Source organism: Oreochromis aureus, linkage group 15 (assembly GCF_013358895.1).
Source record: "Oreochromis aureus strain Israel breed Guangdong linkage group 15, ZZ_aureus, whole genome shotgun sequence".
NCBI classification, from domain to species: domain Eukaryota; kingdom Metazoa; phylum Chordata; class Actinopteri; order Cichliformes; family Cichlidae; genus Oreochromis; species Oreochromis aureus.
The window spans coordinates 6686215-6701720 of record NC_052956.1 but is presented as its reverse complement, the minus strand read 5'-3'; the positions used below and the strand labels follow the sequence as shown (position 1 = coordinate 6701720).

The following is a 15506-nucleotide window of genomic DNA, read 5'->3' as shown; positions in this document are numbered from 1 at the left end:
TTGTCTATCTGCATTAGGGGCTGGTTATCGGATCATTTGTTGCTCCTTAATACTGATAAGACAGAGTTGGTGGTCATTGGACCACAAAAAGTTCAGTATTTGTCCTAAAATTTCATCTTGAAAATTGATGACTGTCATAAAATTTGCAGGGACAAGGTAAAAAACTTGGGTGTGTGGTTCGACATGGTGCTCTCCTTCAAGTCTCATGTAAAAGAGACAACAAGGACTGCCTTACCATTTAAAGAACATAGCCAAAATCAGACAAGTTTTGTCAAGCGATACTGCAGAGGATCTTGCCCAAGAGTTGCATTGACAATCCAACACAATGGGCAGCACATTGAACACATTTTATAAGTGGTCAGAAACTTATAAATAACTCATGAAAGAATAAAGTTACGTTGACACCAAGCACACCATTGTTTTTCTTGTGACATTACCAATAGGTTTGATGTGTCACATGGCCCTCTTCCTATTGAAAAAAACAAAAGTTGACCACCCATCTTCAGGAGTTTGCCCCCTCACATATACTAATGTGCCACAAACAGGACTTTAATATCACCAACCATTCCCATTTTATTACGGTGTATCCATATAAATGGCCCACCCTGTAGATTGCCAGACGTATTCACTCACCCATCCAGATTATTGAATTCAGGTGTTCTAATCGCTCTGTGAATTCCAGCGTGGTATTGTGAAAAGGCACCTGCTATCTGACAAGTGCATAGTGAAATTTTCTCAATATTATATATTCCACAGTCAACTGTTAGCCGTCTTTAGGTAAAAGTTGAAGTGATTGGGAATGACAGCTACTCAGTTGCCAAGTGGTGGATCTCGTAAAATCACACAGTGGGTTCAGCGGATGCAGAAATTCATAGTGCACAGAGGTTGCCAACTTTCAATCGCTACAGACTTCAGATTAGTTCAAGAACAGTGCATACAGGATTTCATGGGATGGATTTCCATAGCCAAGCGGCTAGATCCAAGCTTTAGTCCACTGAGTGTAATGCAAAGTGTTAGATGTAGAGGTGTAAAGTATGCCATTACTGGAACAGGGGAGGCGTGATGAATCACAATTCTCCATTTGGCAATCTGATAGATGAATCTTGGTTTGATGGTTGCTGGGAGAAAAGTACTTGTCTAACTGCACTGTGCCAAGTGGAAAGTTGGGTGGAGAGGGGATTATGGTGTGGAGGGGTTTTCGGGAGTTGGGCTTGGTCCCTTAATTCAAGGTAAATTGCACAGCAGCTCTGTTTCCACGTTGTTCAGGTGTCATGTCGATCCAACAGGAGAACAGAAACAGGAATTATACAGTATGTGAAATGTCCAACCTCCGTTTTCTGATTTTTTTTCTTCTTTTCTGTAGGTGAAATCATGGATATTTTGCTTAAGGAAATAAGATGCAAGGATGGAAAAGCACTCTCTGTACTGGAAGGTAAATGACAGTATTCTGAGAATATTTATTCTACACTGTCACAGTAAATAAGATGTAAATATTTATATACATAGTTACAGTAAGTAGGCTCCGTTGTTGCAACAAATGAGTATAGGTGTCAGAAACACCTGGGCTACCGTTTATGCTGCAAACTAACAAGAAAAAACAATGGAACCACAAATTGAATAATAATCAAGTGAATTTGTATAATCAGGAGACTATGTGATCAATAACAGATCTGCTCTTTCAGAGGCAGGTTTGAGCAGTGACTCAGATGTCCAGTCACTGACTTTACAAGACCTGGGTGAGCTGTTCCCTGGAGTTAAAAATGTCAAACTGAGAAGGACAATCTTTGATGTAGTACACAAGCAGGTAAGCAAGCAAGCTGTGTATAACTGAGAGGACAGCGATTCAGATGGACATGTGTAACCCATATAGAAAGTTAGAAGTGTACAACAAACACTTTTTAATCAGAATTTTTTGTTTGTTTTTCTTTGTTTCAGAAACCAATGGATGTGCTCATAAAAGAATTCAAGGACTTCATTCCACATGAATCTCTCCGGGGTAAGTACAGCCTGCTAACATTGTTTGCTTTTGCATTTGATGGATTTGGGTAAGCGGAAGAAAATAGATGGATTGATGGATTTATGATGTTTTGGGGCAGTTTTGAAATATGACATGAAGATTCTTATACATAACTTATACAAATCTTTCCATCCAGCTGCCTTAACTGAACATGGAGTCTTGGTCAGCTACCTGAAAATGTTGAAGGAAATGAAGACCCAAATGAATGAAGTGCAAGATTTCCTTGATGCTCATATCAATCTACTGAAGGACTTCAGCAAATCTCAACCATCGCAGGACAAAGGTTTAGTTTTTTATATTTAGCCTAATATTGACATGTCTTAAGTTCATGAGTGCAAAGCATTAACACAGGGTAGCAAACTTCAACTTAATGTAAGTAAAGTTTTTTATATGATCCAGTCCATTGATGCTGAATATGCATAAGCCATGTCTTCAATACTGAATGAACACAATATCTGACCACGGCTCAGTCTTGTTTGCTTTAACATCTATTTTTATATGAATCCACAGAATGGAAATAACACAGACATTAAGTCTCAATTAACATGTCATTCTGTCCTTGTCGTAGAAAGATTAACAGGCATCCATTTTTTTTACTGAGTAACTGAAATAGTGTTGGCTTTATTTACTTGATTTTATGTATTTCTCTATGGTTAGAATTGTTCATAAAAGTGCTGGACTGATACATTTAATGCTTAAATACAGTAAACATTTGTGAAATTTTATCTGATTTATATATTTTTTTTGTCACAAAATTAGCTGTCTGTTTCAAGTGTTAACTTGTGCACATGAATCACAAACATATGGAAAAGGTAAAGTCCATCGGAATTCTGCTATGTTGTCGTTCACAGGATAGATTTTCAGAAACCCCTTACATATAGTATATAACTATGGTATATGACTATATGGTAAAGTATTACTAGAGTAAAGTTAAGATTTTTACATACATTCATAAGATTTGTTTTTATTATTTCTTGTAAATGTGTTATGCCATTGTACTCAACAGGTTCTTTGTCAAGTAGTGACAATAGCCAAACTGGTGACCCTCCACAAATACAACAAGATAAATCTCACCTTCTTTTACTTTACATTTCAGTGACACACAGACACATGCATATGGAGCTATGTATGGCTATTATTACAATTTAATGATGTTTTACATGAATGTTTATTAAATGCAAGTATCAGTTATGCAATGATGTCCCCACCCTCTCTTACCTTCACTCATGAACATCCAGAGAGAAGACAAGATAAATTTAGCTCTTCATTGTTAGAATGTAAGGTTGTATTACTGACCAGGTGTTATAGTTTTCAACTCCAGCCAATATTCAATATTCACTTATTATATGTTAAAAAATCTCAAAAATCTAACTCAATACACTCTTATACACATTATGTTACCAGAAGTGTTCACTCACCCATCCAGATGTTGAACTCAGGTGTTCTAATCACTTCTATGGTCAGAGGTGTATAAAATCAAGCACCTAGCCATGCAGACTGCTTCTACAGACGTTTCTGAAAGACTAGGTCACTCTCAGGAGCTCTGTTCCAGCATGGTATCATGAAAAGACACCTGCTGTCTACCAAGTGCAGTCGTAAAATTTTCTTACCGCTAAATATTCCACAGTCAACTGTTAACGTCATTATAACAAAGTGGGAATGATTGGCAATGACAGCAACTCAGCCACCAAGTGGTAGACCTCGTAAAATCACAAGCGGGTTCAGCAAATGCGGAAGTTCATAGTGTACAGAGGTCACCAACTTTCTGCAGAGTCAACCGCTACAGACTTCAGATTAGTTCAAGAACCCTAACCCCACAGAGCTTCATGGGATAGATTTCCATAGCCAAGCAACTAAATCCTTTACTCCACTGAGTGTAATGTAAAGTGTTAGATGTAGAGGTGTAAAGTACGCCATTACTGGAACAGCGGAGACGTGTCTCAGGCATGACAAATCACGATTCTCCATTTGGCAATCTGATGGATGAATCTGGAGAGGGGATTATGGTGTGGGGGGGTTTTCAGGTGTTGGGCTTGGTCCCTTAGTTCAAGGTACATTGCACAGCAGGTCTGTTTCCATGTTGTTCAGATGTCATGTCGATCCAACAGGAGAACAGAAACAGGAACTATACAGTATGTGAAATGTCCAACCTCCGTTTTCTCTGATTTTATTCTTCTTTTCTGCAGGTGAAAACATGGATGGTTTGCTTACAGAAATAAGACTCAAGGATGGAAAAGCAGCCTCTGTACTGGGAGGTAAGTGGCAGTGTTTTGAGAATATTTATTCTACACTACTAGAGTAAATAAGAGGTAAATATACATAAATATATTACAGTATGTAGGCCCCATTGTTGCAACAAATGAGTATAGGTGTTAGAAACACCTGGACTACTGTTTACACCGCAAACTAATAAGAAAAAACTCAACAGAACCACAAACTGAATTATAATTCAATTCAGTTTTATTTATACAGCGACAAATGACAACGACAACAAACAATAATAACTTTAATTTGTATAATCAAGAGACTATTTGATCAATAACAGATCTGCTCTTTCAGAGGCAGATTTACGCAGTGACTCAGATCTCCAGTTACTGACTTTACAAGACCTGGGTTTGCTGTTCCCTGGAGTTAAAAATTTCAAACTGAGAATTGAAATCTTTGCTATAATACAGACGCAGGTAAGTAAGCAAGCTGTGTATGGGAGAGAGATTCAGATGGACATGTGTAACACATATAGAAAGTCAGATCTGGACAATAAACACTTTTATTTGTTTTTGTTTTTTTGTTTCAGAAACAAATTGATGTGCCCATAGAAGAATTCAAGGACTTCATCCCACATGAATCTCTCAGGGGTAAGTACAGCCTGCTAAAATTGTTGGCTCTTGCATTTGTGGATTTGGATAAATGGAAGAAAATAGATGGATGGATGGATTTATGGTGGTTTGGTGCAAATTGAAAATATGACATGCAGATTCTTATATATAACCTTAAACTTTCCATCCAGCTGCCTTAACCGAACATGGGGTCTTGGTCAACTACCTGAAAATGTTGAAGGAAATGAAGAGCCAAATGAATAAAGTGCAAGATTTCCTTGGTGCTCATATCAATCTACTGGAGGACTTCAGGAAATCTCAACCATCGCAGGACCAAGACAAAGGTTTAGTTTTTTATATTTATTAAGGTGTTTAAAGTTCATGAGTGCAGATTCAAAGCTTTAACAGAGGTTAGCGCAGTTGAACTTACAGTAAGTGTAAGGATTTTTGTGATGTTTACTCTCTTCATTATTAACATGTATGTGAATTCACAGCTTATTAAATACATGATTAAGCTAAGGTGTTGATGAAGATAGCCACAGATATTTTTCCACGTCTTATTGCCTTCTTTAGAGAATGTAACTGGTTGAAGACATGCTGTTGTGGAAACCTCTTATCTTAAAAAGATAAAGATAAAGTGCAGTTTTTCTTCTTAAAAAAACATAAGGCAGAAACATGAAAGGTTATTTGACAAGTTTCACCTTTAAACTCCGAGTAACCTTAGCCAAAATTATTTTGTACATTAGGCTAAAACAGTGTGCTCATCAAACATTTTACTGCAAAAAATAACAAACCCATTGGACTCACAATACCTCCATGCTTATTTACTGTCCGTCTCTTTCAGTCAGTTACTTGCACCACCTGGCCTGTTCACATTTTCAGAGCTCAAGGCAGCTCTCTTTTTTGTTACTATGTGACCTGCAAGTGAGAACAGTCTCTCACATGGGACAGAAGTGGCAGGACTAATCAAATATTTGCAGGCCAGGACAGACAGCTGTGGGTGGGTCCCTGCTCAACTGGACCACCACTGCAGCTGGCAGTCTGACTCGCTGATGGCGGATTCTGCTCAGTACAAACTCAGGGCCCTGTTACATAGGGCTTCCTCATCTGAATTAGAGTCTGAAGACAATGAAGAGAGGAGGAGGCTCTTTGTCTTTGCTGGCTCCTCTGTGGTGGCATCTTTACACTGTTCCTGCAGCAGGGCCTCAAGGCTGGTCCAAACCCTTCTTGCTCTCCCCTTGCAAGACATTTTAAATCCTTAAAGCGTGGGTCAAGCACAGTAGCTATCTTGAGCCACTGATGGTTGAGTGTAGCTACACGTTGGATAGGTCCTTTGTGAAGGCAATCTTAAATTTCACCATGTAGGTTTGAGTCATCATTGGAGACCTCCATGGTGTGATCTACACCATGGGGGTGTAGATCTACACAATAACTGTCAACTATAAAGCTTTTTGAAGAAACAGTAACAATAAGTTAAAAAATATTTTTATTTACCTACATGGCTCAAGGACAGTCACCAGCCTTTGGAGTTTTACCAGCTCTGATGGAGTAAAAGGACAAGCTTGTGCTTTTGTTTGTCTAAAGCAGCAAAAACAGCCTCATGATTCTTTAGTAGACAAGAAACCATATCCAGCGTTGAATTCCACTGTGTGGAAACATCCTGTATGAGTAGCTCTTTCTGTTGCCCCAGTCTTGTTTGCTCGTGGTGTAATTCCTCCATATTAGCAGGACTTTCTGTAATGAATCAAATTTTGCTTGCTTTTCAGTGTCATAAAGCTGTTGAATTTTACATGAAATAGTCTTTCTGCACGGCATTTGGAAAGTCTCCCACTGATGGTGGTCTATAGTCCAGAGCAATCCATTTTCCCAGAGAATTTTTAAGCCTGCCTGCCTGCCTGCCTAAAAATAGCAGAGATCTGTGAAATTATATCTGATTTATGTTCCTGCCACAAAATCCGCTGGTGTTATGTTCACAGTCTGCTTTCAAATGTTAAATTTTGTACATGAATCACAAACACTTGGAAAAGGAAAAGTCTGTCGAAATTCTGCTATGTTGTCATTCACAGGATAGATTTTCAGAAACCTCTTACATATAGTATATAACTATGGTATATGACTATATGGTAAATTGTTACTAGAGTACAGTTAAGATTTTTACATACGTTCATAAGATTTGTTTTTTATTTCTTGTAAATGTGTTATGCCCTTGTACTCAACAGGATCTTTGTCAAGTAGTCACAATAGCCAAACTGGTGACCCTCCACAAATACAACAAGGTAAATTTCACTTTCTTTGACTTTACACTCCAATGTCACACAGACACATGCATATGGAGCTATGTATGGCTATTATTACATTTTAATGCTGTTTTACGTGAATGTTTATTAGATATAACTGCCAGTAGTGCAATGATGTCCCCACCCTCTCCTACCTCCACTCCAGACCATCCAGAGAAAAGATCAGGTAAATTTAGCTCTTCACTGTTAGAATGTAAGGTTGTATTACTGACCAGGTGTTAAGGTATCCAACTCCAGGAAATATTCAATATGTAAAGTTTGAAACTTTTTAAAAAATTCCTTGTAAATGTGTTATGCCGTTGTACCCAACAGGTTCTTTCTCAAGTAGTCCAGCGAAGCACCACAATAGCCAAACTAGTGACCCTCCACAAATACAACAAGGTAAATCTCACCTTCTTTTACTTTACATTTCAGTGACACACAGACACATACATATGGAGCTTTGTATGTCTATTATTAAATTTTAATGCTGTTTTATGTGAATGTTTATTAGATACATTAAGTATAGGTGTCAGAAACATCTGGACTACTGTTTATGCCGCAAACTAACAAGAAAAAATCTACAGAACCACAAATTGAATTATAATGAACTGAATTTGTATAATCAGCCTAATATTAACGTGTCTTTAGTTCATGAGTGCGGATTCAAAGCTTTAACAGAGGGTAGCACACTTCAACTTAATATAAGTGTAAGAATTTTAGTTGTGTTTACTCTTGTATGCGAATTCACAGCTTATGTGGTTTATCTTCCTGCTAACGTCTAACTCCGTTAAATTTAATAAACTCTGTTTTCATGGATGCCTGCATGTTAAACTTAATTGTTACACCTGGTAAAGCAGCAACGCTGATCATTTTATTAAAGATGAAAAAATATAGACAGTTTTTAACTCTGAGGGATGCCACAGTGTTCGTTTGAGTTTAACACCTGAAGCTGACGGAGTTTTGGACCCAGAGTACTCCTGACTACAGTAGCTGTAATACTCTGACAATCCATTAAGCAGTGCAGGTTCGTAGCTCACCAAAGTCATACTAAAACATTTTTTGACAGCTTTTTGAGCACCGTGTACCACATAAAATCGGTTCGAGTTTAGTAAACACAACCAGAATTCATACATAAAGTGCACTGGATTATAAGGCGCATTGTCGATTTTTGAGAAAATTAAAGAATTTCAAGTGCACCCTATGGTGCGGAAAATACGGTATTTAGGCTATATTTGCATAAGCCATGGCTGGGACAGAATACCGGACCATGGCTCAGTCTTGGTTGCTTTTAAAACATTTATTTTTACATTAATCCACAGAATAGAAATAACAGAGATATGAAGTCTCAGTTAACATGCCATTGTAGAAGGAGTGAAAGAAGCCATCTATGTCCACTGAACGATCATTTTTAAACAGAGGCGGTGGATTACGACAGCAACTGTCTGCCATCTATGATCCAGTTTTGAGATCCCTTTGCAGACACCTTAATTTCCACTCACATCCTGGGCATTTTGATCTCAGGAAATCACACGATAGGGTAGGCGAGGTTTCCCAATGAGCTCACCCGAAACTTGGCTGATTGTGACCTACACCCATTTTCACACCTTGACTTGTGTGATTAGGTAGAGGATCATTAGGGGGTCCATGTCCCTCTTGGGAGACACTCGCATAGGGCTTAAATCTGAGACTCTCCACCATTTGACCTTAGAAGTGAAGAAACTTCTCAGATGAGAGGTGAAACATCTTCAAGCAACTTAAAGAAGTCCAGACGCTTTTCTTTCCAAGCTCCTTAGACTACGATGACCTCAGAATCTGAATCAGAGAAAATTGTATTTATCCCCAAGGGGCAATTAACATACAACAGAGCAGCATGACGTTGACGATAAGGACAGGGCATAAACTGGCAATAAGAATGAGATAACAAATGCACAGAATATACAGTATATACACAGTTTTAAAATTACATAATTTTAAAATTAAAGTGCATGAATAGGTGAATAAATAACTCTAAGTGACTAAAAGTGAATAAAGTGTCGGCAGTATAAACAGAGTATAGAGTAGTTTATGTTTCTGGGTGTGGGAAATGGTCTTATCGGCTGGAGTTAAAAAGCAGAGTGGCTTTGGGGACAAAGGTGGCTCTCCTCCCCTCAGTCCTGCGGAAATGCAGTGGAGGCACTGCCCAGAGGGGAGCCATTGAAATGCGGGGGTGATGAATGTGAGAGGGGTCATTGATGATTTTGGCTGCCTGTCTAAGGGCCTGTTGGCTGAAAACCTGTGCCAGAGTTCTGACAGGCAGGCCAATGATTTTAGAGCACACTGATGCAGTGTGCTGCAGTCTGTTCCTGTTCTGAAGGCTGAGGGAGTGGAACCAGCAGGTGATGGAGAAGGTCATGATGCTTTTCAGGAGGTCATAGTAAAAAGTCATCATGATGGTTCCCAGGTATTTGCACTCCTCAACTACCTCCACTGGCTTCCCATGGATGGTGGTGGGGACTGAAGCAGCCAGTTCCCTCTGCCTACTGGAGAAGGTCACCACAACCTCTTTGGTTTTGCTCATGTTCAGTGCAAGTTTGGAGCTGTCACAACACTCTACAAACTCCTGAAGAGCAGGCCCGTGGTGTTGTGAGGGGCCTGACAGCAGTGACAGGAGAACTGTGTCGTCAGCATATTTCACCAGGTGACAGTTGGGCCATGTGGATCTGCAGTCATCAGTGTAGAGGATGAAGAGCAGGGGGGGAGAGCACACAGCCCTGGGGGGAGCCAGTGGAGGTGGAACGGAGAGCGGAAAGAGAGTTGTTGACCTGGATGACTGAGAACCTTCACAGACACTTAACATGCCGTTCTGCCTATGGCATGGACAAATGAAAAGGATAACAAACCTTTTGTCAATAATTCAAATGCTGTTGAATGTCATTCATAAAATAAATACATTATTAGTTTTTAAAATTAGTGGTTTCTCATGACATTTCACCTTAAAGAAATGATTGCATCCTTAAATCCAGAAAACAATCGAGAAGTTTAATCTAATTTTGTTCCCACCAGAAAATCAGCTGCTGTTAAGTTAGCGAGGTTCTTCAAACACATGAGTTAGAAACACATGAAACGGGTAAAGCAGAGAATTGTTGCTGTCTAGTCAAAATTCTGCTATATTGCCACTTAGAGGATAGATTTTCTCTTTACCTTCAGTCATTTCACCGTGCCTTCCACAAATACCTGCAAACTCTTGTTGTGTTCTTTCTGAGGTTTTACACTCACAGACTGTTCTTACAGTTGTATAATGTTGGAAGTGATCAAAATGCCCCATATTTATTTTCTGTTAATATGATTTGTAAATACATTTTTAAGTTTGTTTGTCTTTTTAAATTTGGATTAAATGTATTACAGCTCTGTATTTAACAGGTTATTTGTCAAACTCTTTAGTTGCCTCCGGTCCAGTGAAGTTCCTTAGTAGCCAAACTAGTAACCCCCCATAAAAAAAAAATCGAACTAATCTATCTCTTTAAACTTTACGCTCAAATGACATACATGTTTTTCTAATTCTTTACTGCTGTTTTATGTGACTGTCAGATTGCAGTAGCAGGAGCCGGAGTCTTTCTAGGCTCTCTATTATTTCCACTCATGGCCAGCCACAGAAAAGACAAGGTAAATTTACCTCTGCACTCCTTTATTATAAGGCTGTGTCACTTGGTGTTAAGGTTTACAACTCTAGTTGGAATAGAATTCAATATTCACTTATTATGTGTTGGAAAAAAATCTAAAATCTAACTCTAGATTACTCTAGGGTAGAGTCTTTATGTTTTGCTTCTCCTCTATAAATGAATGCTTTTAAAACTCAAAGAATTGTATTGAAAAATAAATCCTTAAAATTAGCCATGAACCACTTAATTTTAGTTGCATATTGTAAAATGTATATTTTCCTGAGTGCATATATTGTTTTCTAGCAATTTATAACATATTTATTTTACATTAAGGTGACCCAAAATGCTTAAAAATATGAATCTGTTAAATTGAAGAATTTATATAAAAAGACTCAGAAAGGTGTCTTATTCACTCCAGTAATTTTCAAAAAGAGTTTGGGGGGGTTGTTTTATGCTTTTTTAATAAATTCTTTCCACGCTGAATGATGCTCTTTTTTTCACTGTATTCCAGATAGTCTAATTTCACTCTACTGTGTTGTTATCTTGTTCAATTATTTTAACCACAGTGACGTACAAGATGGTCGTCAGCGGAGGAACCTTTAATGCCCATAAGCAGCTACTGGACAGATTAACGACTTCAAGCGGGGATAAAGTTTTAAAGTTGCTCAGTCAGGAGGATGGTGAGGTCATCATCGTCTTCTGTCCTGTTGTTTCACGTATGGGGACAGATGTTGAGGCAGCCATGGCCAAAATCACAGGTACGAGAAGGAATTTAATTGGTCATCCATGTTTTAGAGAAAAATGCTCAATCAAACTTTTAATGATTTACATTTTGGGGGTTGAGAATATGAACTTAAAGTACCTAATGATGATTTTAAAATCAAACTGATAAATCCACATAATATTTATGTGGTTAACGAAAATATGAGGCTCTACGATCCTTAATCTTATGTGGTTGTGATGAGACCTCATTGTTAGTTATATTAATCAGCTGTTTGTTTGTTTTTTGTTTTCTGTACTGCAGGTGATAAACCTGTCATACTGGTTGTGATGCATCACACATATGGAGCCAGATCTGTATCCTCAGCGAAAACATGGAAGGATTCTTGTAAGGTCGTTTTGTGTGTTCATGTTTTCTACCATAAGAAGGTCCCTGGATTGCTGTCGTGTCAGGAAAATAATGATGCCATCTTTAAGATACGAACAGAATTACTGAAATACGGTGTTGACATAACTGAAAGTACAAGTGGAGATACTCAGAATTGGTTCAGTTTCCTGGCTTCAAAATTCACTGAAAAAAAATGAAACACTGAAAGTATAATGCCTGCAACTACAAGTAAAAGAAACTATAATAGCTTGTGTCAGCTTCAGCTTTAAATAGAAGAAACAGTAAAAAAACAAGTACAGTTTATTTGTCTCCATCTGTACTGTCTGTGTGTTTATCATCAGTTCAAGTCTAAAAGAGTTATTGTCATGTGAAAACATGACATGACATATTAGTTTTTGTGTGGTTGTACACCAGTCAGCACTTTATCTAATACAACTGAAAAAATAAAAACCACAAATGAGCATTTTATGGTGCGTGGGAATCATTTATATTTAAAAAAAAAAAAAAAGTCTGGTGATTAGTATTTTTAGTATTTCAGTAGCTATGTACATGTTCATGTCTTTCCCACAGTTCAGAAGAGCAAATAAAGTCACGGTTTAAGATAAGATAAGATAAGATAACCTTTATTAGTCCCACACGTGGGAAATTTGTTTAAAATATTTGTTTAAAATTTAAAATGCTGATATACTGTGTGAATACAACTTTATTGTGCTACTCTTTTATCTTACTTTTATTTTTATTGGGGAGTCCTGAACACGTCAAAATACCAGTGTAATGATAATGCACTACAGGTGGTTTTAAGGAACAGCACTGGTTCAGCTAATATTTCTGTCTTTAGTTTCTATATTCTGTACAAAAACACTTGAAAGTATATTTACACTGCAGTGCAAAGCCCAGCATTCATAAACTATATAGATACAAAGATTTTAAAAAGATCATAGATGGAAATGGAAAAGATTTTATAAATAGAAAACCAAATGATACATAAGTGATCATAATATCTGTGCTTTTTTAGTTCTATGTTTCCCCCCAAAGGCCAATATATCAAAACAAAGCAGAATGATTTAAATGTTCTCATTAACTTATTCTTTTATCCAGTGCTTTAAAGTCTCACTAAAATGCCTACTGTATACAGTGTATTAAGTAGCTTATTAGCAGTTATAGCAAAATGAGCTCTGGCGCTACATAGTAAGATTGAAACATTTTTTTTTTGCCTTATGGGTGGTGTAAACTTTATCATTTAAATGAAGATGAACTATCAGAAACTGCACTGTGTCCCAGTGTAATTTATAGAAGGCAGCAGGTGAAAAAGTCTGTGTCCAAGGTGTGAGGGATCTGTAACGATTTTCCCTGCCCATTACAAGTCCTGGATGGAGGGCAGGGGGCGTCGATAATCTTTTCTGCTACCCGTACAGTCCGCTGCAGTCTGCACCTGTCCTGTTTAGTGGCTGCTCCATACCAAACTGTGATGGAGTAACACAGGACAGACTCAATGACTGCAGTGTAGAACTGGATCAGCAGCTCTTGTGGAAGACTGTACTTCTCCAGTTGTCTCAGGAAGTACGACGTCTGCTGGGTCTTTTTGCGGATGGAGGAGATGTTAGTCTCCCACTTCAGGTCCTGGGAGATGGTGGTACCCAGGAACTTGAAGATCTCCACAGTAGACACCGGGCTGTCAGATAATGTGAGAGGGAGCAGTATTGAGGGATGTCTCCTGAAGTCCACTGTCATCTCTGCAGTCTTAAGTGTGTTCACCTCCAGGTTGTGCTGACTGCACCAGTGTACCAGCCGCTCAACTTCCTGTTGATATGCAGACTCATCGCCATCCTGAATGAGGCCAATGACGGTGGTGTCATCTGCAAAAATCAGGAGTTGCAGCCATACAGCCGAGTTCTTGGAGGTGCAGTCATTGGTGTAGAGGGAGAACAATAGTGGTGAGAGGACACAGCCTTGAGGGGCACCAATACTGAGGGACCGTGTTCTGAGGTGATCTTCCCCATATACTAGTAAAGGCAAATTAATTTAACATAAATGGCCTGTTACTTAGTTTAGCATTGTGTTATTCACCCTTAACCCCAAGTCTGTTTATTAGTAGATTATTTGATATATGAGATTTTGTGAGTTTTTTGAGTGGTGCGATGTGCTGAAAGGATAATTGAGGTGAGCTTCCCTCCTCCAGGACATCTACAAGAAGCAGTGCCTGAGAAGCAGCAGACTGAGGGACAGCTTTTTCTATCAGGTCACCAGACTGCTGAACAGTGACACTTCATAGACACCTCACTCTCACCTACCGAACGTCAACACTATACACTCCATATTGTACATATATGCCATTTCTTTTGCACAATACTCAAACTGCTGACCTATGTATATTTAACATATTGTATACACACACACACACACACACACACACAGATAGATAGATAGATAGATAGATAGATAGATAGATAGATAGATAGATTTGGCATACATATTAGTAATGTGCATACATTCTTATAATTGTACATTCCTCTTCTTATATTTGACTTGTTTCTTATGTTTCTTGTATTTTTCCACTGTTGCTTGTGAAGCTTGCACATCAGAATCTCACTCACATGTCCTGTACCAGTGTACCAGTTATGTGACATGACAATAAAAGTGCTTTGATTTGATTTGAATTCTACATCATCGTTATGTTTCCCCCCAGAAAAAGCTAAATATATTGCGCAGTACATTTTTAAACAATAAATTGAAAAAAAGAAGCTACATTTAGCAAAAATGATAACCATTAAATCCCATAGGAAAAATTATGTTTAATTATTTTTAATGTTTGTCCTAAAGTTAAAAAAAAAACACTTTTTTTTTTTTTTTTTTTTTTTAATGTGAATTTTTTTGCAATTATTTCATGAATCAGTTTGTCTGGTGGCTCAACAGGTGTGGAAAGGAGTGCTCCAACTGAGCCTGCAGCTGAAGCTACTATTAAACAGCTTAATGAGCGGAGAACAAAAGTCCATGCTGTTCTGTGAGAGGTGCCAAGAACATCCTGTACATATAACAGCTCAGACTTTAAGTACAGTGTTAATATTAAAGGTCCCTCACCTTTAAATACCTGACATCACATTCATTCATTCATTTATTAGTTCATTTCAGGCACAACAAAAAACATATATTGAACATAAAGTGCACAAAACAAACAAACAAAAAAAATTACCTGAAAAGGAGTGGGACGAAGAAACAAAGGAAATCATTTCTTGGGTTTGTCGCTCTTCCTTCACCCTCTAGTGTTCTTTTGGAGTCCACAATTTACTGTGCAAGCATGCACTGAGATGTATTGCAGTGTATGCACTTTGTGTAGGTTGCACTGTGGCAAAGAAGAACTGTGCACTGCTGCACCCTGCTGGTGTTTTAAGTGTTTGTGTTAACTGTTACAACGACTTTGGGAGTTTTAAAGATGAGACACATCACGTGACATGGTGTTGGTACTGTGCCAAAATGTGAAATGGAAATGTGTATATATATATATATTGCCCTAATGACTATATTAGGACCCAGACTTTTCTTTGGCAGTCATTGTGGACGAGGCTGCTCATGTACTCCAATAACCAATGGTTGCTCAAAGCGCCTCTCACGTCCAGTGGCGGTCCTAGCCTATTTGGCGCCCTGGGCAAA

At 38.2% G+C, this 15506-nt stretch overlaps 1 protein-coding gene across 30 annotated transcripts in view; it reads left to right on the top strand.

Annotated features, from left to right (window-relative positions):
* LOC116309553 (serine/arginine repetitive matrix protein 1-like) overlaps positions 1-12319 on the top strand; it is a 77097-nt gene extending 64778 nt beyond the window's left edge. For 22 of the 30 annotated variants that reach the window (XM_039598931.1, XM_039598943.1, XM_039598951.1 and 19 more), the window contains 6 exons: positions 7053-7109; positions 7222-7296; positions 7443-7511; positions 10680-10754; positions 11317-11508; positions 11775-12319. In XM_039598931.1, the coding sequence (XP_039454865.1) occupies positions 7053-7109; positions 7222-7296; positions 7443-7511; positions 10680-10754; positions 11317-11508; positions 11775-12055 (749 nt within the window). In that variant the 3' untranslated portion in view covers positions 12056-12319. Of the gene's footprint in view, positions 1-3023; positions 3081-7052; positions 7110-7221; positions 7297-7442; positions 7512-10679; positions 10755-11316; positions 11509-11774 lie in introns of all 30 variants that reach the window. The other 8 variants (XM_039598957.1, XM_039598940.1, XM_039598963.1 and 5 more) reach the window with 6 other exon arrangements.
* The last annotated feature ends 3187 nt before the right edge of the window (positions 12320-15506 follow it).